This window comes from Cololabis saira, chromosome 15, assembly GCF_033807715.1.
Source record: "Cololabis saira isolate AMF1-May2022 chromosome 15, fColSai1.1, whole genome shotgun sequence".
Lineage (NCBI taxonomy): Eukaryota > Metazoa > Chordata > Actinopteri > Beloniformes > Belonidae > Cololabis > Cololabis saira.
In genome coordinates, this window is record NC_084601.1 from 42,768,075 (window position 1) to 42,793,514 (window position 25,440).

At 41.9% G+C, this 25,440-nt stretch overlaps 2 protein-coding genes and 1 pseudogene across 2 annotated transcripts; 2 read left to right on the forward strand and 1 right to left on the reverse strand.

Annotated features, from left to right (window-relative positions):
- Window positions 1-25,440, reverse strand: part of LOC133460962 (zinc finger protein 91-like) — a 59,180-nt pseudogene that overhangs the window by 11,008 nt on the left and 22,732 nt on the right.
- Window positions 6,929-24,484, forward strand: LOC133461374 (zinc finger protein OZF-like). Its single transcript, XM_061742262.1, has 3 exons — window positions 6,929-6,976; window positions 10,298-10,447; window positions 22,774-24,484. Exons 1-3 carry the CDS (start codon window positions 6,929-6,931, stop codon window positions 24,211-24,213), a joined length of 1,638 nt encoding a protein of 545 aa, XP_061598246.1. The 3' UTR covers window positions 24,214-24,484.
- LOC133460781 (uncharacterized) lies at window positions 14,240-16,132 on the forward strand. The gene is made up of 2 exons (XM_061741555.1): window positions 14,240-14,577; window positions 14,749-16,132. The coding sequence occupies exon 2, from the start codon at window positions 14,947-14,949 to the stop codon at window positions 15,619-15,621; it is 675 nt and encodes a 224-aa protein (XP_061597539.1). The 5' UTR covers window positions 14,240-14,577; window positions 14,749-14,946; the 3' UTR covers window positions 15,622-16,132.

Sequence of the window (25,440 nt, forward strand, 5' to 3'; positions counted from 1 at the left end):
GGACACGCTGGAGAGACTATGTCTCTCGGCTGGCCTGGGAACGCCTCGGACTCCCCCCGGAAGAGCTGGAGGAAGTGTCTGGGGTGAGGGAAGTCTGGGCATCCCTGCTGAGGCTGCTGCCCCCGCGACCCGGTAACGGATAAAGCGGGAGAAGATGAATCGTCATGAATAGACAAACGCAAGATAATATTAAAACATTACACATTATACATAAAGATGAGATAGGAGCAGCCTTGATTAGTTTGCAGAAAAAAGATTTGATAGAGTTCATTGGGAATTTTTATACTAAACTCTGGAAAAATGTGGATTTAATAATAGGTCAATTCCGTGTATCAGGTCTATATATAACAAACCCACAGCTAGGCTGAAAGTGAATGGCTCTTTGTCAGAAAGGTTTACCTTAGAACGAGGAACTAGACAGGGCTGCTGCCTTAGTCCAACACTGTTTGCCCTGCACATTGAGCCGTTGGCCCAGATGGTTAGACAAGACCCCTCAATAAAAGGTATAGATATAAATTAACAAAAACATACAAGTTTGTTTGCAGATGATATTATGATTTATTAAAAAACCCAGTTGTTCATTCAAGCAGCTTACACAAACTCTAGAAAGATTTGGTTTATATTCAGGCTATAAAGTAAATATTAGGGCTGCAACGATTCGTCGACGTTGTCGACAAAAATCGATAATCAAAATTGTCGACAATGAATTCCATTGTCGACAATTGTCGCCAGACGTGTTTTTCCAACGGAGTGAGGCGTCTCATTTCAATACAATCTCTGCTGAGAGTAGCGCGTGCACAACAGCGTCTCAGCGGCTGCGGGAAATAAAACTTCAAAAGTTTGGGAGCATTTTAGCCTCAATACGGCGAATACAAAGATGACTTGCAAGGTTTGCAAAGCCGGCGTTGCTTTTCCCGGGAGCACGTGGGTAATGCATTTGAAGAGAAAGCACGTCGGAGTGCTGAACGAAACGGACTCGCCTTTAGTAAGATATTAAGCGTATTTTGGCTTTAAAAGAAAGCTTTAACGTTATGCCTGACAAAGTATTAAATTAAGTCAGATATTTGGAGAAACTGCGTTTAGTGTCTGTGGCGCATCTTGGAAAAGAGACGCACGGGACCGCAGTCGGCCAGAAACATTCTCTCCCTCCACAGCAATGCAATGGCCAAGCGATTCATTTGTTAAATTAATTCATTTCATTCTAAACTTTGTTTATTTCATGTTATTTATTAGTATTATTTGAGCCACTCACAGTTACTCTCGTTGTTATAACCTCAATCACATAATTGATGCAGCGCGAAAGGCGGAAAAAAGCTTGTGTGATGACAATGATGGATTTGCATCTAACTTAGTATGAACTGTCAATTATCCATCAAGCTCCACACTGATCAACATTAAATCAGATAGATTTTTCTGGACTTTTCTCTTGCGGGACGGGAGAAGACACTAAATCAATGACTCTTTATTGTGCGCCGTGCAGGCATGAAAGAGTTTTGCGGGAGGGGCGGGAGTGTAACACACGTTGCGGGCAGTAATGGTCAGAAATTCAGCGGGAGCAGGATGAAGAAAACAGTCCCGCTATATCAGGGCTCTAGTGCCATCTTTATTGTGTTTATTATCATTTGCCACATAATTAATGCAACCTCATGCTAAATTTAAAAAAAAATTACTAATTATCCGATTAGTCGACTAATCGTTTCAATAGTCGGTGACTAGTCGACTATTAAAATAGTCGTTAGTTGCAGCCCTAGTAAATATACTTAAAACCTAACTTCTGATGTTTAATTGCTCGCCTAATCATGAACTGAGGGAATGGCAGATAAACTGGGAAGCTAAATTAATTAAATATTTGGGCATAAATGTGACTAAAGACCTTTCTAAATTATATAGAAGCAACTATGAACACATTAAGACATTAATAGATGGATCACCTATCCACTGGGATTAATTGATAGGATAAATGTGGTTAAAATGAACATCCTGCCACGTTTGCTATAAGTGTTCTTATCTTTACCGGTTGTGATATCGAAAGAACAATTTAACAAATGGGATAAATGCATATTAAGGTTTGTGTGGGGAGGCAAACGACCCATAATACGCTATACCACTTTATAATTGTCTAAAGACAAAGGGGGAATGGCAGTCCCAAACCTAAAAGAGTCTTTTCATGCCGCTCAACTGCGTCATCTAATCAGCTGGTGTGATAAGGGGTATGTAGCTCGATGGAAAGATATTGAAATCTCCATATCCAAAAACACAATTCAAACGAATATTGGGGACATAGAGACCCCCAGCCACATAAGAGGAGAACATAATTTAACCCAGTGATTTAATTCACTTTAGAAAAATGGTATTCCTTGGTGAAACAATTAAAACTTGGTAAGGAAATAGGATTGCTAAAATGGATTGTATTTGACGATACATTTATACCAAGAAAACTTGATGGGAGATTTAAACAGTGGGCAGAAGGAATTACAGCCATGTGCACAACTATTAAAAAGGGTGAAATGAAAAGCTTCCAGGGACTAAAAAATGCACACGATCTAACTAATCAGGACTTATTTAGATACCTGCAAATGATGGACTATTATATCAAAAATATGAGTATAAAATACATCCTATCATAAAACTGCTGGCTAGGGCATATAGCCATGCCATCTGTTTTATATGGCTGCTTAATGGACTCCAGAATAGAATCAACATTGTATGTTAAAGCAAAGTGGGAAAGGGAGGTGGGTGAAGAGATTCCAGAGGGCAAATGGTATGATTTGTGGAAAACAATCCAAAATACTACACAGTCTCGGAGATGGAGAGAATTTAATTGGAGGAACTTAATTTGATATTTCATCACACCTAAAATCAGACCTAACAGATAAATACCCACTAACCATGCTGGAGATTGTGTAACCACATGGATCCAGATCACATATCTTGGAAATGTATAAATGTACAGCCCTTCTGGGGGAATGTTCACTCAGTTCTCTGTAATGTACTGGGATATGTGATCCTGTCTTATTCTGTACCTTGGACATTTGGATGGATGGGTATATGTTGGAGACAGATATCTGGTCAAGATTCTCCTAGTGGCTGGGAAGAAGGCCATTACCAAAAACCGGCTCAAGTCTGATCCCCCCAGTAGCAAACAATGGATGTCAATTATAGATGAAATACTGGTGATGGAACATCTCACATACAAGTTGAAAATGAAAGAAGATCTCTTTGTAACAAACTGGGGAAAATGGTTGCCATATAAGGAAAGAAGTGACTTTACATAACTGTGCACAGGATCTGTTCGATCTTTCTGAATAGTTATTATATGTTTGTTTTTGTATTCATTTGTTTTGTCCTCTTTAGTATTATCATTATTGCCGTTATTATTTTCTATTTGACAGTTTCTTTCCTGATCCGTAGATCTGAGGAATTCGTCTTAAATGTGTTTGTTAACATAGATAATTGAAATAAATCAAAATTGATAAAGAACAAAATGTGGTGATGTCCTCCATTTCTAGACCTGCCCCCCCTGGCTCTGTGGGCCTGCTGATGGCCGGTGTCTCTTGGACCTTACCTTGGTGTCAGTGTTACGGGCCTCAGGTCCTGAGACCGCTGCAACAAGATTGGAGCTTTGCCTCACGGAGTTGAATCCTCCTAACTCTCCTCTGGAAACCTGGGAAGCAGAATTGAAACGTCAGGAGGGAGCCGGCCGCCTTTCTTCCCCGGAAAGCTTGGTCTGATTTATTTTGGAGACCGCCTCTCTCTTCTATTGACTGTAAACTTTTGAAAGAAGGGTCGATAATTCCTGTCAGCCAATGCAATCAGAGTTACCCACGTGCGTATTCTCCAAAGGTAAACAGTCGCCAGAGCATACTGAGTGCACGGACGCCAGTGAGCATTAAACCAGTTTAAAAACAAATATAAAAACATGATTTTCACAAGGTACAAAGAGGAAGGGGTTTAGCGCCTTTAGGGGCCTGATATAACACTATTGGGTAGACTGGTTTATATTTATGTACAGAAATGGGCTGCTAATCATAAGAGTGTGTATGTATATATATATATATATATATATATATATATATACATATATATATACACACACACACACACACACACACACACACACACACACATACTTATATTATATATATAAAATGTATGTGTGTGAATACGTGTGTAAGTAGATATATACATTAGGGGTGTAACGGTACATGTATTTGTATTGAACCGTTCGGTATAGCGTGTTCGGTTCGGAACGGAGGCGTATCGAACGAGTTTCCACAGGGACATATTAAGTAGAGGACCGCACGTTGTGGAGCAGAGCGCTGCTGCAGCTGCACATAGGCAGTTGCGCTCACACCGAGAAACAACAAGCAACAGTTGTAGCCGACCAAATCCGCTCCGACCCGGTGTGTCAGTATCAGCGCAGACAGACTGCAGCTTCGCCTGAATTATGGTTCCGCGTTAAATCGACGGCGTAGAGTCGCGGGGCATCAAACTCACTCTTATCTACGCAGAAATAACGCTAAAATATAAAGAAGGCGTCCCAAAGTGTGATCTATGGTGAAATAGGAAAATTAAGATGTGTACGCTATATGAGTAGGCTGTTCCCACTGTTCCCTTCAGTTCTGCAGCGCAGCTGGAAACCCCGCCCACCCCCGCCCCGCTGCAGGCACTGACGCTTTCAGTGTGAATGCAGGGTTATAAATGTTATTTAATCTGAGCAACAACTTTAAACTGTTCAGTGTTGCATTTGTTCAATTTTGCACATTTGATGTAGAAAAGATTTGTTTTTAAGATTTAAGATTTTGTTGTTTATAAGTCTGAGCCTTATAAATGTTATTTAATCTGAGCAACAACTTTAAACTGTTCAGTGTTGCAACTGTTCAATTTTGCACATCAGGGAGATATTTTTTTTTAAGTCTGAGCCAATGTTATTTTGTGTGTGTGTAATAAACAACTAGCACGTTTATATTTTGGATTTTGTTTTCTTACTGTACCGAAAATGAACCGAACCGTGACCTCCAAACCGAGGTACGTACCGAACCGAGATTTTTGTGTACCGTTACACCCCTAATTAGGGCTGCCACCTTTCAGAAATAGAAATAAGGGACGTCCTGATTTCAGCAGTGCAGGAGCCAAAAAAAAAGCCCTAAAACTTCTAAACTGAATAAAAATGTGTTTATTTTATATGAAAAACAAAATGCTTTGATTTAAAGTTTAAAGTGCTTTAATAGCATTGAACTTTCATGACTGTAGAGACAGACAACCATATAGCAACTGAAATAGCCTTCTATGCTACGTATGTCCACATCAGCCCAGATGTAGAATATAGCTACAAGTGAAGAATATGGTGTAAAAGTTAATTTATTTCAATAATTCAACTAGAATATGGTGTAAAAGTTAATTTATTTCAATAATTCAACTAGAATATGGTGTAAAAGTTAATTTATTTCAATAATTCAACTAGAATATGGTGTAAAAGTTAATTTATTTCAATAATTCAACTAGAATATGGTGTAAAAGTTAATTTATTTCAATAATTCAACTAGAATAGGGTGTAAAAGTTAATTTATTTCAATAATTCAACTAGAATATGGTGTAAAAGTTAACTTATTTCAATAATTCAACTAGAATATGGTGTAAAAGTTAATTTATTTCAATAATTCAACTAGAATATGGTGTAAAAGTTAATTTATTTCAATAATTCAACTAGAATATGGTGTAAAAATTAATGAAAATACGGGACAAATGGTGTCCCGTATTAGTTCAATACGGGACGCAAAATTTTTTTCTCAGATAAAGGACAATTCCGTATTTTACGGGACGGGTGGCAACCCTACCCCTAATATACATACATACATACAGGTAGATATAGCGCAGATGGAGTTAATATAGAGATAGTATGGTGTAAATAAGTATATTTATATAAATATTTATAAGGGCATGTGTGTACAAATATATAGAAATACTCAACTGTGTGTATGTATGTATAGGTAAGTGTGTGAGTATAATTATAGTATAGTTAGTTATTATAAATACATGTTAATAAATGATTAGTGAATGGGGGTATAGAATTAAATATGTAACACTTCTTCCTACTGCTTTTTTTGCTACCATGTAAATTAAGATAGTAAGTGTTAAAAGTATGAAATTCTTTGTTTTGTTATCTTATTTTCTCTTTAATTGTTGTTTTTTACATGTACAAAATAAAAATAAAATAAAAAAATAAATAAAAGTTCTCTAGCTCTTGGTGATGAATATGGTTTGGGTCACAAAATAATCCTGAAGGAAGAAGATGGCATAAAAATAACTGTAGATTAAGTTTTCAAAAACTACCTATGAGTGATGCTGGTGCTCTGTTTGAAACCAGATGGGTCATTGTCTCGGTTTCTTTGTTTCGGGCCATGTGGTCAACTGGAAGACAATGTGGTCTTACAGTTGATGTTAGACCTCAGAGTTGAAGTTACACCTTTACCATGTTCAACACGTGGCTGCGGCTCAACACTTGCAACATTGTTAGACTCACTAAATAAACTTTAAAGGTTTCAAACAAAAACGTACCTGGTCCTGGTCCTGGTCTTTCTCCTTCTCCATTCTTCCAAAATGTTCCAATCTTCAATGTAACGGGAGTTTCTCTGGTCTGAACCAGAGCAGTGGATAAAACAGAGGCGACGCTTCCATAGGACTCCGTTGGAAATCATGGCGGCAGCACTTCCGGGTTATGGAGCCTTTATTTAAAAAACTTTATTAGCAAATGTTGCTCTACAAACCATAGACATATAAACGTAGACGCCCCGTGGAGCTGCTGCGATACATAGATATAAATATATAAAGATATAGATATAAAGACCACCATGTATCGTTAAAAGCTGCTGTTTGACCCGCTCAGGTTTGATATTCCGGGGCTCGAACCCCCGACACACCGAGGATCATGGCGTCCAACGCGGCAGGGAAGCAGCGGATCCCCGAGGTGGCGAAGGTACGAAACCCGGAGCTTAGGGAAGCTAAGCTAAGCTAAGCTAAGCTAAGCTAAGCAGGGTTTGGACAGGGCACGGGTTTTAGTCATGAAGTCTTAGCGTTTTAAACTGTTTCTGTGTCAAACTGGGGCTGGTGTCGGGCTCACATTCATATGAATTAGTGGAATCAGTTCTTATTGATGTATTAATTCAGTTTAATTAGTTTAATCCACACTAGGGTTTCCACCTTTCACAAATAGAAATAAGGGACGCCCTGATTTCAGCAGCGCAGGAGCAAAAAAAAAAAAAACCCAAAACTTCTAAACTGCATAAAAATGTGTTTATTTTATATGAAAAAACTAAACGCTTTGATTTAAAGTTTAAAGTGCTTTAATAGCGTTGAACTTTCATGACTGTATAGACAGAAAAACCATATAGTAACTGAAATATCCTCCTATGTATGTATGTATGTATGTATGTCTGTCTGTCTGTCTGTCTGTCTGTCCACATCAGCCCAGATGTAGAATATACAGGTGAAGAATATGGTGTAAAAGTTAATTTATTTCAATAATTCAACTAGAATATGGTGTAAAAGTTAATTTATTTCAATAATTCAACTAGAATATGGTGTAAAAGTTAATTTATTTCAATAATTCAACTAGAATATGGTGTAAAAGTTAATTTATTTCAATAATTCAACTAGAATATGGTGTAAAAGTGAATTTATTTCAATAATTCAACTAGATTATGGTGTAAAAATTAATTTATTTCAAGAATTCAACTAGAATATGGTGTAAAAGTTAATTTATTTCAATAATTCAACTAGAATATGGTGTAAAAGTTAATTTATTTCAATAATTCAACTAGAATATGGTGTAAAAGTTAATTTATTTCAATAATTCAACTAGAATATGGTGTAAAAGTTAATTTATTTCAATAATTCAACTAGAATATGGTGTAAAAGTGAATTTATTTCAATAATTCAACTAGATTATGGTGTAAAAATTAATTTATTTCAGTAATTCAACTAGAATATGGTGTAAAAGTTAAATTATTTCAATAATTTAACTTGAATATGGTGTAAAAGTTAATTTATTTCAATAATTCAACTAGAATATGGTGTAAAAGTTAATTTATTTCAATAATTCAACTAGAATATGGTGTAAAAGTTAATTTATTTCAATAATTCAACTAGAATATGGTGTAAAAGTTAATTTATTTCAATAATTCAACTAGAATATGGTGTAAAAGTTAATTTATTTCAATAACTCAAATAGAATATGGTGTAAAAGTTCATTTATTTCAATAATTCAACTAGAATATGGTGTAAAAGTTAATTTATTTCAATAATTCAACTAGAATATGGTGTAAAAGTTAATTTATTTCAATAAATCAACTAGAATATGGTGTCAAAGTTAATTTATTTCAATAATTCAACTAGAATATGGTGTAAAAGTTAATTTATTTCAATAATTCAACTAGAATATGGTGTAAAAGTTAATTTATTTCAGTAATTCAACTTAAAAGGTGAAATTAATATATTACCTAGTCCTATTACATGCAAAGCAAGATATGTTTATTTGTTATTTTGATGATGGAATTGTTTATTGATTTCATAAAATATTCTCTAATTTATTTTTTATTTGGGGTTTTCATAAACTGTGAGCCATAATCACCAAAATGATAACAAATAAAGGCTTGAAATATCTCACTTTGAATGTAGTGGGAAATAATATATTTGTTTCACCTTTAGTTAAATTTACTACGAATGACGTTTTGCAATATATTCAAATGTTCCAACCTTCATCTGTATATTATGACATCAATAAATAAGAGCATAATAAATGTCCGTATTGGTTCAATACGGAACGCAACTTTTAATTCCCAACCCCGACCTGGAGGTGAAGCCAGAGTCCTCCCCGCTGTCTGGCACACACATATAATAATAATAATAATAATAATAATAATAATAATAATAATAATAATGTATAAAGATCTGGCACAGACGCAGCAGGTCCTGTTGTCCCGCCACAAAGATTTTGCTGGCCTTAATGTTTCCTGTGTTTTATTTTGTTGATTATTGTTAAATTTAGTGTTGATGTGTGTGTGACAGACGGGGCGTTAATGAAAATACGGGACGAATCGCGTCCCGTATTAGTTCAATACGGGACGCAGCATTTTTCTCTCAAATAAAGGACAATTCCGTATTTTACGGGGCGGGTGGCGACCCTAATCCAGACTTCTGGCAGAGTTTAGTTTAGTTTGGTTAGTTTTTGTTTCAGCAGAACTTTGATCACATCCGGGTTCTTCTGCCTGAAATCTGGAGAAAACATGTTTCAAAGTTGGTGGGGGGGGCACTAATGTGCAGTCAACAGCATAGAAAACATATCAGTCGTCGGTAAACTTGGAGTCAAGACCCCCTAAACCCAGACCAGGACCAGAGAGTTTACTTACTTACTTAAATCTTATTTGAGAGGGACCATGTGCAATTAAAAACATAAATGTAAACATGTGATGCATTGCACCAGAGTTAGCCTTAGGATCATTTGCATCTGCAGTCCCTTGGAACAAATAAATACAACAGCACAGATAAAAAACCTAAACTTTATTTAAGGATATTATCAAACATCACCCATCAAACATTATTCAAGGACATATAACACATACTGAGGTTGGAGGTTTCCGTTGTCTTACAGCAGCAGCATGAACATTGTTGTGATTAGCTGTCCCGTTTGGTCGGAGGTGGAACTCTTAAAAGGAGCGGCGCTAAGTGTTTCAAATCCTCAATCCAAGGAATGTCTCCCATCATAACTCCAGCTTTGGTTTTGCTACATTACTTGGCACTACTGCTTTTTTTGACTCAGGATGACGGCATGAAACACAAGATCCTGATTGTCCTTTCAATTCTTTGGATTCTGAAAAGACCCAGGGAGCATAAAAGTGGGTGGAGAAAGATTCCAGGGTGTTTGTGGTGTTTCAGGTGAAGAACAAAGCTCCTGCAGAGATATTTCAGGGTGTTTGTGGTGTTTCAGGTGAAGAACGAAGCTCCTGCAGAGATATTTCAGGGTGTTTGTGGTGTTTCAGGTGAAGAACAAAGCTCCTGCAGAGATATTTCAGGGTGTTTGTGGTGTTTCAGGTGAAGAACAAAGCTCCTGCAGAGATATTTCAGGGTGTTTGTGGTGTTTCAGGTGAAGAACAAAGCTCCTGCAGAGATATTTCAGGGTGTTTGTGGTGTTTCAGGTGAAGAACAAAGCTCCTGCAGAGATATTTCAGGGTGTTTGTGGTGTTTCAGGTGAAGAACGAAGCTCCTGCAGAGATATTTCAGGGTGTTTGTGGTGTTTCAGGTGAAGAACGAAGCTCCTGCCGAGGTGCAGATCACCGCCGAGCAGCTGCTGAGAGAAGCCAAGGAGAGGGAGCTGGAACTTCTGCCGCTGCCCAAGCAGGAGATTACCGTCAAGGAGGAGCTCAACGACTCCAAGCTGAGGAAGAGGAAGGTAAACCTGCTTCCAGGCTCCGTTATCTTGAAACAAACACCACAGTTTAGTGTCTTGACTTCACGCTGAGCTGCTTTCTTGAAGGCCTTTGAGGACCAACATCAGGAAGAATCCAACCGTCATCAGTTAGGGCTCAGTTCTACTTGCAGTTCAGAACGCGTACTCGTCGTTATCGTCACGCGTATCCTGCGTTCATTTGTCGCGTGGACGTGCACGTTCTCAAAAAGACAGTGAACGCGTCCGCGACCTGCAGTTCTGGCTGTGGCCGCGAGTGGCGCTGTTCCCGGTCTGATACCAGCTGGACACAAGTGACGACGGAGGTCGCTGGCGCCGTTTCCTTTGCCCAGATTCTGCTGCTCTCTGCTGGAGAAAGGTCCCCATGCAGGTTAACTTGCCCAAACTTTCTCAGGGGAAAGAACACCACCAACCTCAAGCGGCACCTGAAGACTCGCCACACAGATATTTTTTCAAAGGTAAGTTAGACCAAGTCCTGTTAACATTTCATATACATACAGTGTTACTCCACAGTCGACTTGTGATCAATTTCATATTATCAATTGCTGACTTCAGTCTAAAATTATCTTGGTTGCGCTGCTAACCCAGACTTAAGTTAATTTAGTTGTGCTGACATCAATTTAGTAGCTTGTGTGTGTTACTGGTAGCCGAGTGGCTGATTTCACCACGCGAGTACGAATGACAGCTAGCTTAACCGCAGTCTGTGTAGTACATGACGGGGTTCTGGTCGGGCTGCAAGTGTAATAAGTCATATTTACCCATGTTTTAGTGACTGTCTGAAACGTAGACAAAAATATAGCATTTGAGACGTGTTGCTGTTCCCCACGTGTCTAAATGAACAGCACACTTAGCTCTTTTTGTAACGTTAGCAGCATGTTTAACCATGTTTACATCCAGTGACGGTGTTGTCCTCTCTGCGTTCATTTTCCATCACCACATTGATATGTTAAATTGATCGAGTTATATGTACAGCTTTATCATATGTAGAGTCTGCTAGCTTTAGGCTAAAACAGAATATACCGTTCTGGGCTAAAAGCTGCGACCATGACCTATGCCGTTTGTGGTACGCTTACAATAAAGTTGGACGGGAAAACGCACACAAAAAAACTATCTCAACAGTACAAATGCATTATAATTTTTGCTATTGCTCAGAAATAAATCTCAGAAGGCTTAAGTACATAGTATGTGCCAGTCATGTGGTTAAAAAGCTATTAAAACATATTTTTGTTTTGCTTGTTTGATAGTTAAGGCCATTCCATTTTTTTTAACATTGTAGTATTTTTGTCAGGAATGATGCGTTGAAACACATGATGATGTTCGTAATATGTAGGTACGTTGTGGGTTTATATACCTACATTTGTAGACCTCTATAGGAGGTGCACTTTGTATACAGAGAGAGTAATTTTATCCCCCTCTTTGTTTTTTCCTCATCCAGATCCTGGAGACCAGGGGCCTTATGTACTAAGAGTGCGGCGCACAAAAAACGTGCGTATGCCACTTTCAACGCTCACGGTCGGATGTACAAAGAATGACGTGAACGTAGAAAGCTGTGGTCCGTCACTCACACATTAAGGCTGTTGTACGCACTTTTCTGAGGTTTTGTCCGTTGGCGACACTCACTGGTGATGCAGTGAAGTGCAGAATATGAGGAAACTTAACGTCAACAATAAATTCACGACCACGTGAAGGACATGACAGTCCCGACATCACCAGATAAGTTACACAAGAGTGGAGCTGCAACAATCTCACAATCAACCACATGATCTGAACAAACAACTAAAGGAGCTCAACTATGGAACCCGCAAATCCCGATGGAGCTTTGGCTCCGTTAGAGGAACCTGCTGATGCAGGATCGGGAGCGAGTCTTCAGGGACCAGACTGATCTGCTGGTCCAGGACTAAGACTGGACCATCAGCTGGTTCAGGTACCAAGAGGATCCTCCTGGATCTCTGCCCTGAACTGGACTAGCTGCTCCGGTTCAGACCAACATGATGCTTCAGCTGGAGCTGCAGGTCCGACATGTGTCTGTCACCATGACGACCGTATGGGAGGACTACTGGAGATAAAAGCCAGATCCTAAACATCCCATAACTGTGTCTGGACAGCCATAGTTTAATTTATTTTTTCTGTTTTGTTCATGTTTGTTCTTTTTTTATGATGTTGCTACTGAACGAAATAAACAATCATTCATTCATTCATTCATTCATTCAAATACATTAAAATTAATTTTGAAGCAAAAACCGGTGTTGTGCCAAAAAGTGATTGCCTGCCAGAATCTGATTTCTTCTTATTTGTGGCCGCGGGAGCGCGCACAGCAGCCCGCTGAACGACAGCGCTAAACCGTCAGATTTCAGATTATGAAGCTCAAGAATGAGATCAAGTCATATTTAGGCAGAAACAACCTTTCATTAAATGTATTTGGCCTTCAATCAATTTTTGGCAGGTAAAAAGAGCCATTTTCAGGGGAGAAATCAGATTCTGGCAGGCAATCACGTTTTGGCACGACACCTGTCTCTCCTCCTGCGGATGCAACACTCCGAGTTACAGCAATTTTGCTCTTTATTTCTCACGTTTGCACCTCGATAATCCCGTCGGCACAAGTTGTCTTTATTTCTTCAGCAGAGGAATCAGATCGTAATGCTTCATGTTTTAAATATAAATGTATTTTGTTCACATTGTTATACTTATGAGAGTGGTGATCGCGGACATCGATAATGTGTAAGACTCAATAAACGTGTACATTGGTCTTAATCCGTTAGTATATAATATGCATGACAATAAAGCGGAACGAGGAGCCGTTTTTCATCCACCAAAAATTCTGGTGTCGGTTCTTAAAATACAAACAAGAAAAGCAGAGTGTAATGATGCACTAACGCTGCCCATAAACATTAACAAACCCGTACGATCATAATAAAACCACAACTCTTCACGGAACGCAACGCAAAGCAAAGAACAGCATAATTGTAGGTCTCAAACTGAATCCCAGAAGGGCCGGTGTCCTGCATGTTTTAGATGTTTCACTGCTTTAACACACCTGATTCTAATTAATCATCGTCACCAACTTGTCATCAAAGTCTGGATAGTTCTGTTGATGACACAGTCACTTGTATCATGGTGCAATGAAGCAGGGAAACATCTAAAACCTGCAGGGACACCGGCCCTAGGACTGGAGTCCGACACCCCTAAATGCCCCAAAATGAATTATTTATTCCAGCTCAGAGCATTTTCTTGTTAGGATGAGCGGTTTTTAATGGATAATTATCTTCATATCATATTCAAACATATATTTGAGGGAGGAGACAAGGCGGAGTGTTGTGCTCCCGCATGTGCGCTCAAATCCACGCTGATTGGGATGTACAGAGAAACCTGCGTGGATTTGGGCGTACGTACAGCTTTGTACATATGAATTTTTGCGGTCTTGTTAATTCCACGCAGGGATTCACGTTGAAATCCACGCACTCTTAGTACATGAGGCCCCAGAACTCCTAAAGAGAAAGCTGGTGTTCCTAAGAGCGACAGGGCACAGTCATCTATCCTAGCAGCCTTCGCCGCACAATCCAAACATAAGCCAGACTCGCTGGAACAACGTGCCAAAGAACAGGCGATCGCACTTTGGATTGGACGTACTGGTCTCCCTGCTTGCACAGTTGAGGATGAAGATTTCATCCTCATGGAGACCTTTAATAAGAAGCTGACCATACCCAAAAGAACAAAAATAAACAACTTAGTTGACGAGATTTATAATGACGAAAAACAAAAGTACAAAGAAAGGCTTGCCACAGCACGCAAAATAACAATTGTGCTGGACATATGGACCAAAAAGGACTTACAGCCTCATTTCTGGCAATTAGTGCATGCTTTTTTGCAATGTGGAAAACAAAGCACAACACATATTGTTGAGACTTGACCAGATCGCCCACCCTCACACTGCAGAGTGTATAAAAACCTGTGTTGATCGATGCATAGAGGACTGGGGAATACCACAACACAAAATTCTGACAGTCATAACTGATAACGGAAGCAACGTGATTGCAGCATTCAAAGCTAATGAACCGGATGACCCCACCAGCTCCGATGATGAATCCATCGACACCAGTGAAACTGAAGACTCTGAGGTGATAATTATTTCAGTTCAGCTGTTAATTTACATTTTCAGTCTGTCAGTCCTATCAATGTACTATAACTTATGCTAGGTTATAGTAACTTTCAGTAATTATTTATTTTGCATGGTGTTTAAAATTAATTGTCTTTTTTTTTCTATCTGTGTTTTTGTCTTATCTGTCTAGGTTTGGAGCCGTAGATAGGACCCCCTGTGTTGTTCACACACTGCAACTTGTGGTGAATATGATCCAGAAAGATTTGAGTGTCAACCAACTGCTGAGCATAGTTAGAGTGCTTGTCAAGCTCTTCCGCAAGTCATCGGTGGCAACTGAGCGACTGCTGCAGCTGTGTCATCTAACTGTGGTCAAAGACTGCCCTACTAGATGGTCCAGCACATATCTGATGATGTCACGGCTTCTCCAAATCAAGGACTCGGTAGTTCAGGTCGGGATGGGATGAGCTGGAACTATCTACTACCAAGTGAGTGGCAGAGGCTGACTGCTCTAAGAGATTTACTCCTCCCCTTCGCTGAGCATACCCAGATGCTCCAGAGCGACACACAGTCCCTATCCCTTGTGGGGCCTGCCCTTCTGGACCTGCAGGGTCACCTGTCTGAGTTCCCCCATGCCCAGGGTTCTAGCTTCAAGGACTTAGCTTCCCTGGCAGAGAAGATGAAGGCAAACATGGACAAGCGGTTCAGCTGCTTTTTAGATCACACTGACTCTAAGTTTTCACCCCTCACTGCTGCTGCATGCTTCCTCGACCCAACAGTTGCACCTGAAGCGCTCCTTGAAAACGATGACGAGCAATTTGAGGCGCTTTTGGAAAAAGCAGAAGATTACATTGCTCAATCGCTGCCACCAGTAGTACGGGAGGAGGAGGCTGAAGATGAGGAGCCAGAGGAGGAGGAGGAAGAAGAAGAGTCCAAAGAGAGACCACAGACTAGAAAGTGGCCCAGATTCAAATTCTTGTCAAAAGCAAGCCGGCCATCCAGGTCTAGCCTTCCAAAGTCGTGTGTCAAGGAGGAAATGAGGAAATTCAAGGAGCAGCTGTCATAGCCCATAAACCAAGAGACTACCTTTGAATTTTGGGCTGCACAGGGAGATTCTGTTTATCCAATCCTAAAATCTATCGCCTTGGATCTTCTGGCCATGCCAGCATCTCAAGCATTTGCTGAGAGAGTGTTAAGCATTACAGGTGACCTCAGTCGTGGCCACCGGAATAGAGCAAGAGTAATTTTAGAGCTAAGCGCTTTCCTCAAACTCTATCGAGGTCGGTAGGCTAATTTTGCTGTTACTGGGATATTTGTTTTTGTTGTGAGACTGCACAAGGGGTAGTAAGACCCCCTCTCTAATTCATATAGTTAAACATTTTTGGGGATTTTTATTATTTTATTACTTTGTTTTAGAATGTTTGCACAAGTTAACATGCACTGGGGTTGTATGGTTATTTTTTTTTACAACATTTTGTTTTGCAACTTAATTGCACTGGCAGACAAGGTCAAGTTGAGTGGATGTTACTCATCCATTTTTGGGCATGTCTTTGCACAATTTTAATAAATAAATACAATTGCCAAAGTATGTTTTTATTCTTGGTGGGTGAGAGGAGGATGCTGGTCAAGCTGAACTCCATTGTTGCGGTCTCCACACAAATAACATTGGAATATGGCTCGAAAATGGAAACCACAACATCAGGAAGGACACCAACAAAAGAGCACAAGTTTAACAGCTTTTATTTAAGCAAACCTCCCCAAAATAAATACACTGAGCGGAAATCATAATACTCACTAAGGAAAAAAGGGACCTGGAGATGCCGGCTGAACTAAGGAGGATGGGAGGGGCACAGCCCACCCCTTTAAAGGGACGTCGAAGCTGGACCCCCCGCCCTAACTCAAAACCCAACTAACTATAAACAAATGAGCAAACGACCTAAAATAAAGACTACCGGCCATCTCCAGGCCCAAACTAAACTAAGGATCAAAATTAAACAAAAGCTAACAAAAGAGCATCCAGTTTGGTGTTGCTTGGTCTGTGTCTCCTGGCACACTGAGCAGAGAGGAGCTTTATAGGCTGATGGGAATCAGTTCAGGTGTGCCAGTCCAGGTGTGGTATTCTGAGATGGGAGGAGACAAGATTAATTAGATTATTGAGAATGCTGTGTGTTGGGAGAGAGAGTCATGGCCACACGCAACATCCATCATGGACAACCCCTCTCACCCCCTACATGACACTGTGGGAGCATCAGCAGCTCCTTCAGCCAAAGACTGCTCCACCCGCTGCAAGAAGGAACGCTACCGCAGGTCCTTCATCCCCACAGCCATCAGACTCTATAACAAGAAACTGTAGCCACCCGTGTGCAATAAACCTGTCTCTTTAAAAGTGCAATAACTACTAATACCTCACGTATTTTTGGAAATATTTTGTAAATATTATTATATTATAGTTTATTTGGTGTTTACTACCTTTTTTTTTTTCTCTCTTGTACATAGTCTTTTTCTACTTTTTATATTGCTCTTTTTTATTATTTAACTATTTATGGTTATTTCTATTTTAAATCTTGTATAAAGCGTGTGTGTGTTTTGGCTGCTGCACGACTGAATTTCTCCTCTGGGAGATCAATAAAGTCTACTATTCTATTCACATGGAGTATATTGAGTTTTCAAAGTTGGCTGCTGCTTAGGCAGAGAGAAAAAAAGGAGCGTGCAGCAACGGCACTAACTCAGCTGTAACACCTGTAACAGAGACTTATAAACGACAGGAAGAAAAATAAAGAACATCATAAGATAATGAATTCATATGATTTGCTCATCAGCCACTTTCAATTGTAGGAGAGTTCGGGTTTAAACACGTTTGCAGCTTAGATCCGTGGTCCGCGCTGTGCACGCTGCCGTGTCGTAAATATTTCACTGATGAAATCCTGTCGGAGTTTTACCAGACTATTTACAGTCCTAAGCCTCATGTAGGACGACAGTCGTGTCAGTCGCTTCAACCGTGACATGTGGAGTTCTAGTGTGAAGAGTTTTGCTTCACTCACAAGAGTTTCCTCACACGCAGTGGATGCTACCACTAAAGCTTTCACAAAGCTTAATAATTCATAATTCATTTTTATTTTAAGATTGAATTCCTCTTTCCACAGGGAAACTAAGGTTTATAGTTTGCAACTTGTATCAACTTTTAGAGAGTGGCATGTCTGCTGTTGTCTGTGTTGGTGCACATGTTGTACATAATTAGTACCACAGGAAAGCTGAAGCTACTAATATAAGCCGAGTTTACACCTAATCTCCAAATTTTTATACCTAATAATACAATGTCAATGTCATGTACATGAGAAAACAATATTGACAAATTTATGGATTTCACACTGTGATCAGTGATCGGCAAAATCGGGATCGGCCGATACTGATGTTTTCGAGATCGGTGATTGGTGATCGTCCCTCAAAATCCTGATCGGTGCATCTCTAGTAAATATTGGAGAAAAAATACTTTTTATCTTTTCTTTTTTTTAACTAAAGCTGATTAAAACTGGACTAAAACCTTTTTTGAGATTCCGTCGACTAAAACTAGACTAAAACTATCACATATAGAAATGACTAAAATGTGACTAAAACTAATAAGCATTTTCGTCCAAAAGACTAAGACTAAATCTAAAATGGCTGCCAAAAATACTGATCCGTATCAATTTGTCTCTTATTGGAAAATGTCACCGTCTTGCTATTGCCGTTGGTCTTAACAACTCCGCCCCCTCAGCGGTTCTGCAGCAACTGTTTTTTTCTGGCACGAAGCCAGTTCTTTGTCAGTGGAAACAGAAAGCCCGGTTCCAAACTCAGCACTGGCCCAGAACCAGCCCTGGAACCTGTTTGGTAAAAAAAGTGTAACAGAGACGAGGAGAGCAAGACAGAGAGCGAGACACTCCCTACAAGGACTACTGACTGAGCCTAATCACCCAGCTGTTCGCCAAACCACGAGGAAACCATTGTATGCCATGGACAAATTCATTGCTTACAAAGCCATCCCCGAAAGAGATCTTTTTTTTTTCTGGGCAAAGTGTGTGTGTGTGTGTGTGTGTGTGTGTGTGTGTGTGTGTGTGTGTGTGTGTGTGTGTGTGTGTGTGTGTGTGTGTGTGTGTGTGTGTGTGTGTGTGTGTGTGTGTGTGTGTGTGTGTGTGTGTGTGTGTGTGTGTGTGTGTGTGTGTGTGTGTGTGTGTGTGTGTGTGGTATTGATGTACGTTTGTGTATACATACGTATATGTACGTAAATGTGTATGAAAAAATTGTTTGCCTCCTTCCTGATTTTTTTTTTTTTATTTGCAAAAAAAAAAAATTTTTGTTGCATGTTTGTCACACTTAAATGTTTCAGATCATCAAACACTCACTCACTCATCTTCTCCCGCTTTTCCGTTACCGGGTCGCGGGGGCAGCAGCCTCAGCAGGGATGCCCAGACTTCCCTCACCCCAGACACTTCCTCCAGCTCCTCCGGGGGGAGTCCGAGGTGTTCCCAGGCCAGCCGAGAGACATAGTCTCTCCAGCGTGTCCTGGGTCTTCCCCGGGGTCTCCTGCCGGTGGGACATGCCTGGAACACCTCCCTGGGGAGGTGTCCAGGGGGCATCCGGTACTGATGCCCAAGCCACCTCCGCTGACTCCTCTCAACGTGAAGGAGCAGCGGCTCGACTCCGAGCTCCTCCCGGGTGACCGAACTCCTCACCCTATCTCTAAGGGAGCGTCCAGCCACCCTGCGGAAGAAAATCATCTCGGCCGCTTGTATCCGCGATCTTGTCCTTTCGGTCACTACCCAAAGTTCATGACCATAGGTGAGGGTAGGGGCGTAGATTGACCGGTAAATCGAGAGCTTCGCCTTTCGACTCAGCTCCCTCTTCACCACGACGGTCCAGTACATCGACCGCATTACTGCGGACGCTGCACCGATCCGTCTGTCAATCTCACGCTCCATTGTTCCCTCACTCGTGAACAAGATCCCGAGATACTTGAACTCCTCCACCTGAGGCAGGACTTCTCCACCCACCCGGAGAAGGCATGCCACCCTTTTCCGGTCGAGAACCATGGCCTCGGTCTTGGAGGTGCTGATTCTCATCCCTGCCGCGTCGCACTCGGCCGCAAACCGCCCCAGCACATGCTGGAGGTCCCGGTCTGATGAAGCCAACAGGACAACATCATCTGCAAAAAGCAGAAATCCTGAGGTTCCCAAACCGGATCCCCTCCGGCCCCTGGCTGCGCCTAGAAATCCTGTCCATAAAAATTATGAACAGGACCGGTGACAAAGGGCAGCCCTGCCGGAGTCCAACATGCACTGGGAACAAGTCTGACTTACTGCCGGCAATGCGAACCAGACTCCTGCTTCGATCATACAGAGACCGGACAGCCCTTAGTAGAGGGCCCCGGACTCCATACTCACTCAGCACCCCCCACAGAATGGCACGAGGGACACGGTCAAATTCCTTCTCCAGATCCACAAAACACATGTAGACTGGTTGGGCAAATTCCCATGAACCCTCGAGCACCCTGCGGAGGGTGTAGAGCTGGTCCAGTGTTCCACGACCGGGACGAAAACCGCATTGTTCCTCCTGAATCCGAGGTTCGACTATCGGCCGTAATCTCCTCTCCAGTACCCTGGCGTAGACTTTCCCCGGGAGGCTGAGAAGTGTGATCCCCCTGTAGTTGGAACACACTCTCCGGTCCCCCTTTTTAAACAGAGGGACCACCACCCCGGTTTGCCACCCCAGCGGTACTGTCCCCTTCCTCCATGCAATGTCGCAGAGGCGTGTCAACCAAGACAGCCCTACGATATCCAGAGACTTGAGGTACTCAGGGCGAATCTCATCCACCCCCGGTGCCCGGCCACTGAGGAGCTTACGAACTACCTCAGTGACCTCGGCTTGGGTGATGGACGAGCACGCCTCCGAGCCCCAACCCTCTGCTTCCTCAGTGGAAGGCATGTCAGTCGGGTTAAGGAGATTCTCGAAGTATTCCTTCCACCGTCCGACAATGTCCCCAGTCGAGGTCAACAGCTCCCCACCAGCACCATAAACGGTGCCGGCAGAGTACTGCTTCCCCCTTCTGAGGCGCCGAACAGTCCTCCAGAATTTCCTCGAGGCCGACCGAAAGTCCTCCTCCATGGCCTCCCCGAACTCCTCCCAGACCCGAGTTTTTGCCTCCAAGACTGCCCGAGCCGCGGCCCGCTTGGCCTGCCGGTACCCATCTACTGCGTCAGGAGTCCCACCGGCCAACATAGCCCGGTAGGACTCCTTCTTCAGTCTGACGGCATCCTGTACTTCCGGTGTCCACCACTGGGTTCTAGGATTGCCGCCACGACAGGCACCGGAGACCTTGCGTCCACAGCTTCGAGCCGCCGCGTTGACAATGGAGGCAGAGAACATGGTCCACTCGGACTCAATGTCCCCCGCCTCCCCCGGGATCCGAGAGAAGCTCTCCCGGAGGTGGGAGTTGAAGATGTCCCTGACAGAGGGCTCGGCCAGACGTTCCCAACAGACCCTCACAATCCGTTTGGGTCTGCCCGGTCTGTCCAACCTCCTCCTCCGCCAGCGCATCCAACTCACCACCAGGTGGTGATCAGTTGACAGCTCAGCCCTTCTCTTCACCCGAGTGTCCAAGACATGCGGCCGAAGGTCAGATGAAACGACAACAAAGTCGATCATTGACCTCCGGCCTAGAGTGTCGTGGTGCCACGTGCACTGATGGACACCCTTATGCCTGAACATGGTGTTCGTGATGGACAAACTGTGACTCGCACAGAAGTCCAACAACAAAACACCGCTCGGGTTCAGATCGGGGAGGCCGTTCTTCCCAATCACGCCTCTCCAGGTATCACTGTCATTACCCACGTGAGCGTTGAAGTCCCCCAGTAGAACAATGGAGTCCCCAGTTGGAGCACTATCAACTACCCCTCCCAGGGACTCCAAGAAGGCCGGGTACTCCGCACTGCTGTTCGGCCCGTAGGCACAAACAACAGTGAGAGACCTTTCCCCGACCCGAAGGCGCAGGGAAGCGACCCTCTCGTTCACCGGGGTGAACTCCAACACATGGCGGCTGAGATCATCAAACAAATTTAAATATTAGACGAAGATAACACAAGTAAACAAAAAATACAGTTTTTAAAGGTTTTTATTATTAAGGGGAAAGAAAAATCCAAACCTAAATGGCCCTGGGTGAAAAAGTGATTGCCCCCTAAACGTAATAACTGGTTGGGCCATTCTTAGCAGCAACAACTGAATCAAGCGTTTGCGATAACTGGCAATGAGTCTTTTCCAGCTGTGGAGGAATTTTGGCCCTCTTATCTTTGCAGAATTGTTGTAATCCAGCCACATTGGAGGGTTTTTGATCATGAACAGCCTTTTTAAGGTCATGCCACAGCATCTCAATCGGATTCAGGTCGGGACAAGAATGTTTTAATGTAGACGTATAGAATCATCATACTGGTGTGATTGTATGCATCAAAGTGTTAATTCAAGGCTAAGACAAAATATCGAGATATATATTGTGTATCGTGACATGGCCTAAAAATATTGAGATATTAATAAAATGCCATATCGCCCTGTCCTACCGCTAAGTATAGTAGTTACTTAATCCAAAAACCTCAAAATTACTATTGAAACTCTACAGGTTAATGTCCAAAATAGATAGTCTCTCTTCCGATTTCCAAATGGGCGGCTGACCTCTCTTAACAGTAATCAAATCTTTTGGTCTTGTTTAAATAATTTCACTATGACCAAGAAGATTATCTTCATTTCATCAACTCGAAATGTTGAATCACTTTTCTAAGCCCAACGGCACAACGCAGCTCAAACAGCAGGTGTATCCGCCCCTTTAATCTGATTGGTTTAAGAGTAAATCGTTCCCCACGTGGGGTGCGCTGTTATGATTGGCTGAAACGAAGGAAGATATCTGATTGGTTTCAGATCCTTCCGTGTTAAAAAAAACTCATTTGTGAATCGAGTCACGTCAGGGGAGTCTCAAAAGTCACATGCAAATCCAGCGCAGCTCACAGACAAAAAAACGTTTTTAAATCAGGTTATATTTGTGTGTGTGCATCAAAAATACACTTGTATATCTTATCCTACACACGTGTGAATTTTGTCCTTTGCATTTGTGAATAATGACACTGTTCTAGCTCCATACTTGAAACTGAAAAGGCTTTTGATAATGCAGCCAAAAAGTAAGTCATCTTCTCTGTTACAGAATCATAAAGGAAGACCCAAAAGACACTGCTGTGATGATGGCGAGCAAGTCTTCACCACTTCATCAAACCTGAAGATCCATGAGAAAACTCACACTGGTGATAAACCATACAGCTGTGATCAGTGTGGTGCGGCTTTTACCCGACAGTATCATCTAAAGAATCACCACCGTATTCACACTGGAGACAAGCCTTACAGGTGTGATCAGTGTGGAGTGGCTTTTGTCCAGAAAAATCACCTAACGACTCACCAACGTATTCACACTGGAGACAAGCCTTATAGATGCGATCAGTGTGAGGCGACCTTTGCCCAGCAAAGTGCTCTAACGAAACACAGACGGATTCACACTGGAGACAAGCCTTACAGGTGTGATCAGTGTGAGGCGGCTTTTGCCCAGCAAAGTAATTTGACGAGACACCAACGTATTCACACTGGAGACAAGCCTTACAGGTGTGATCAGTGTGAGGCGGCTTTTGCCCAGCAAGGTCATTTGACGAGACACCAACGTATTCACACTCGAGACAAGCCTTACAGATGCGATCAGTGTGGAAAGGCTTTTGCCCAGCAAGGTCATTTGACGAGACACCAACGTATTCACACTGGAGACAAGCCTTACAACTGCGATCAGTGTGGAAATGCTTTTGCCCAGCAAGGTGACCTAACGAAACACCAACGGATTCACACTGGAGACAAGCCTTACAGATGCAATCAGTGTGGAAAAGCTTTCGCCCAGCAAGGTGATCTAACGAAACACCGACGGATTCACACTGGAGACAAGCCTTACAGATGCGATCATTGTGGAAAGGCTTTTACCGAGCAATGTCATCTGACGAGACATCAACGTATTCACACTGGAGACAAGCCCTACAGGTGTCATCAGTGTGGAGCGGCTTTTGCCGAGCAAGGTACTCTAACGAGACATCAACGTATTCACACTGGAAACAAGCCCTACAGGTGTGATCAGTGTGGAGCGGCTTTTGCCGAGCAAGGTACTCTAACGACTCACCAACGTATTCACACTGGAAACAAGCCTTACAGCTGTGATCAGTGTGGTGCGGCTTTTGCCCGACAATATCATCTAAAGACTCACCAACGTATTCACACTGGAGACAAGCCTTACAGGTGTGATCAGTGTGGTGCGGCTTTTACCCGACAATATACTCTAAAGAATCACCAACGTATTCACACCGGAGACGAGCCTTACAGATGTGATCAGTGTGGTGCGGCTTTTACCCGACAATATACTCTAAAGAATCACCAACGTATTCACACTGGAGACGAGCCTTACAGATGTGATCAGTGTGGAGCGGCTTTTGCCCAACAAGGTTCTCTAAAGAGACATCAACGTATTCCTCATCTGGACCAGGAGAGAGAGAGAGCAGCTCTTTATCAGGATCCCCTGCTGAGCGTAACTAACCTTTGTTTCATCAAGAAACACTGACCGGCCGGATCAAACCACTTTCTCTTCATTTACAAAGATTCACGTAAGAGGCTGTTCTGTGTCTGGGCAGAGGAACTTAGTAACACATTTTAAAAGTTAGTTTTACGTTGTGAGCCGGACTGGTGATCCCGTCACAACTGTGCTCATTAGTTGTACTCAGTTGAGTGTTTTTGTTTATCTTATTGTTTTCTCCCCTCATTCTGCTCCTACTAACCCCCCCCCCCAAACACACACACACACACACACACACACACACACACACACACACACACACACAGGTAATCTGAAGTTTTGTTTTCATGTTTAGTTAGTTGTTGTTTTTGGGTAGTTTAGCCATCAGAATTTATCCGAAATGTTGTTTTACCATCTTATTGACACTTGTGTAAATAAATTCTTCTTAATTTGAATGAGAGAAGTTGATTGTGCTTATTTTACGCATATTTGTCACAATTACTGGTTGCAATGGCCTGTGTTCGGACTCCCTCCTCCTTTACTATTATTCTGAAGAATAATCTACATTGAGACTGATTTTTGCTGTTTAGTTATCATTTTACTGATTACATCAGGTGGTGCCCTGTTTTGATTAAGTAATTTTGATAATTCAATTTGATAAATTATCTCCTTTATTAATTATTATTGCCACGGCTGCCCCAAGAAGCACGCCTCCTCCATAGCTATTCAATAGCAATGGAGGAGGCGTGCCTCTGGCGCAGAGAAAACACGAAAAGTAAAAACTTAGACACGTGAGCCTTAAGCCCGAATCGAGTGGTATGACTTTTATTAGGGATAGGTGCACACGTTTTTGTGCAACGTGCAAAAACGTGCGCTTTAGAAAGTTGTTGGCCCTGAATTTAACTACAGTCCTGTCAATTTTCAGAGCGATGGCACAAAACGTTTTTGCACGAAGTGCAAGAATATTTCCAAATTTCCAAACTAATGGGGAGATTTTCCCATGTATGTTTATGGAGCAGAATGTCATAGTGTGGATGGGATGAGGTTAAAAAAAGCCAAAATCCACCTTTTTTCTGAGTCACCTAACTTTCTCATACTTGCAGTAGAAATGTCATTCAAACTTAAAACGGAGGAAAACTTCTCCTCTCTCTCCTAACCTGACACTTTTCAAGATATGATCACTCAAGCGAGGACTGGAAATCACTTTTTTGTCAAATCCAGAGTGGAGCTGTCATTTGAGTGGGAGAGACAGTAAAAAAATGACCTTAATTTTTA

Coding starts and splice junctions, on each gene's coding strand:
- LOC133460781 (XM_061741555.1), top strand. CDS start 14,947: ATGGTCCAGCACATATCTGATGATGTCACGGCTTCTCCAAATCAAGGA.
- LOC133461374 (XM_061742262.1), top strand. CDS start 6,929: ATGGCGTCCAACGCGGCAGGGAAGCAGCGGATCCCCGAGGTGGCGAAG. Junction 6,977..10,297: donor GGATCCCCGAGGTGGCGAAG/GTACGAAACCCG, acceptor GTGGTGTTTCAG/GTGAAGAACGAAGCTCCTGC. Junction 10,448..22,773: donor CCAAGCTGAGGAAGAGGAAG/GTAAACCTGCTT, acceptor TCTCTGTTACAG/AATCATAAAGGAAGACCCAA.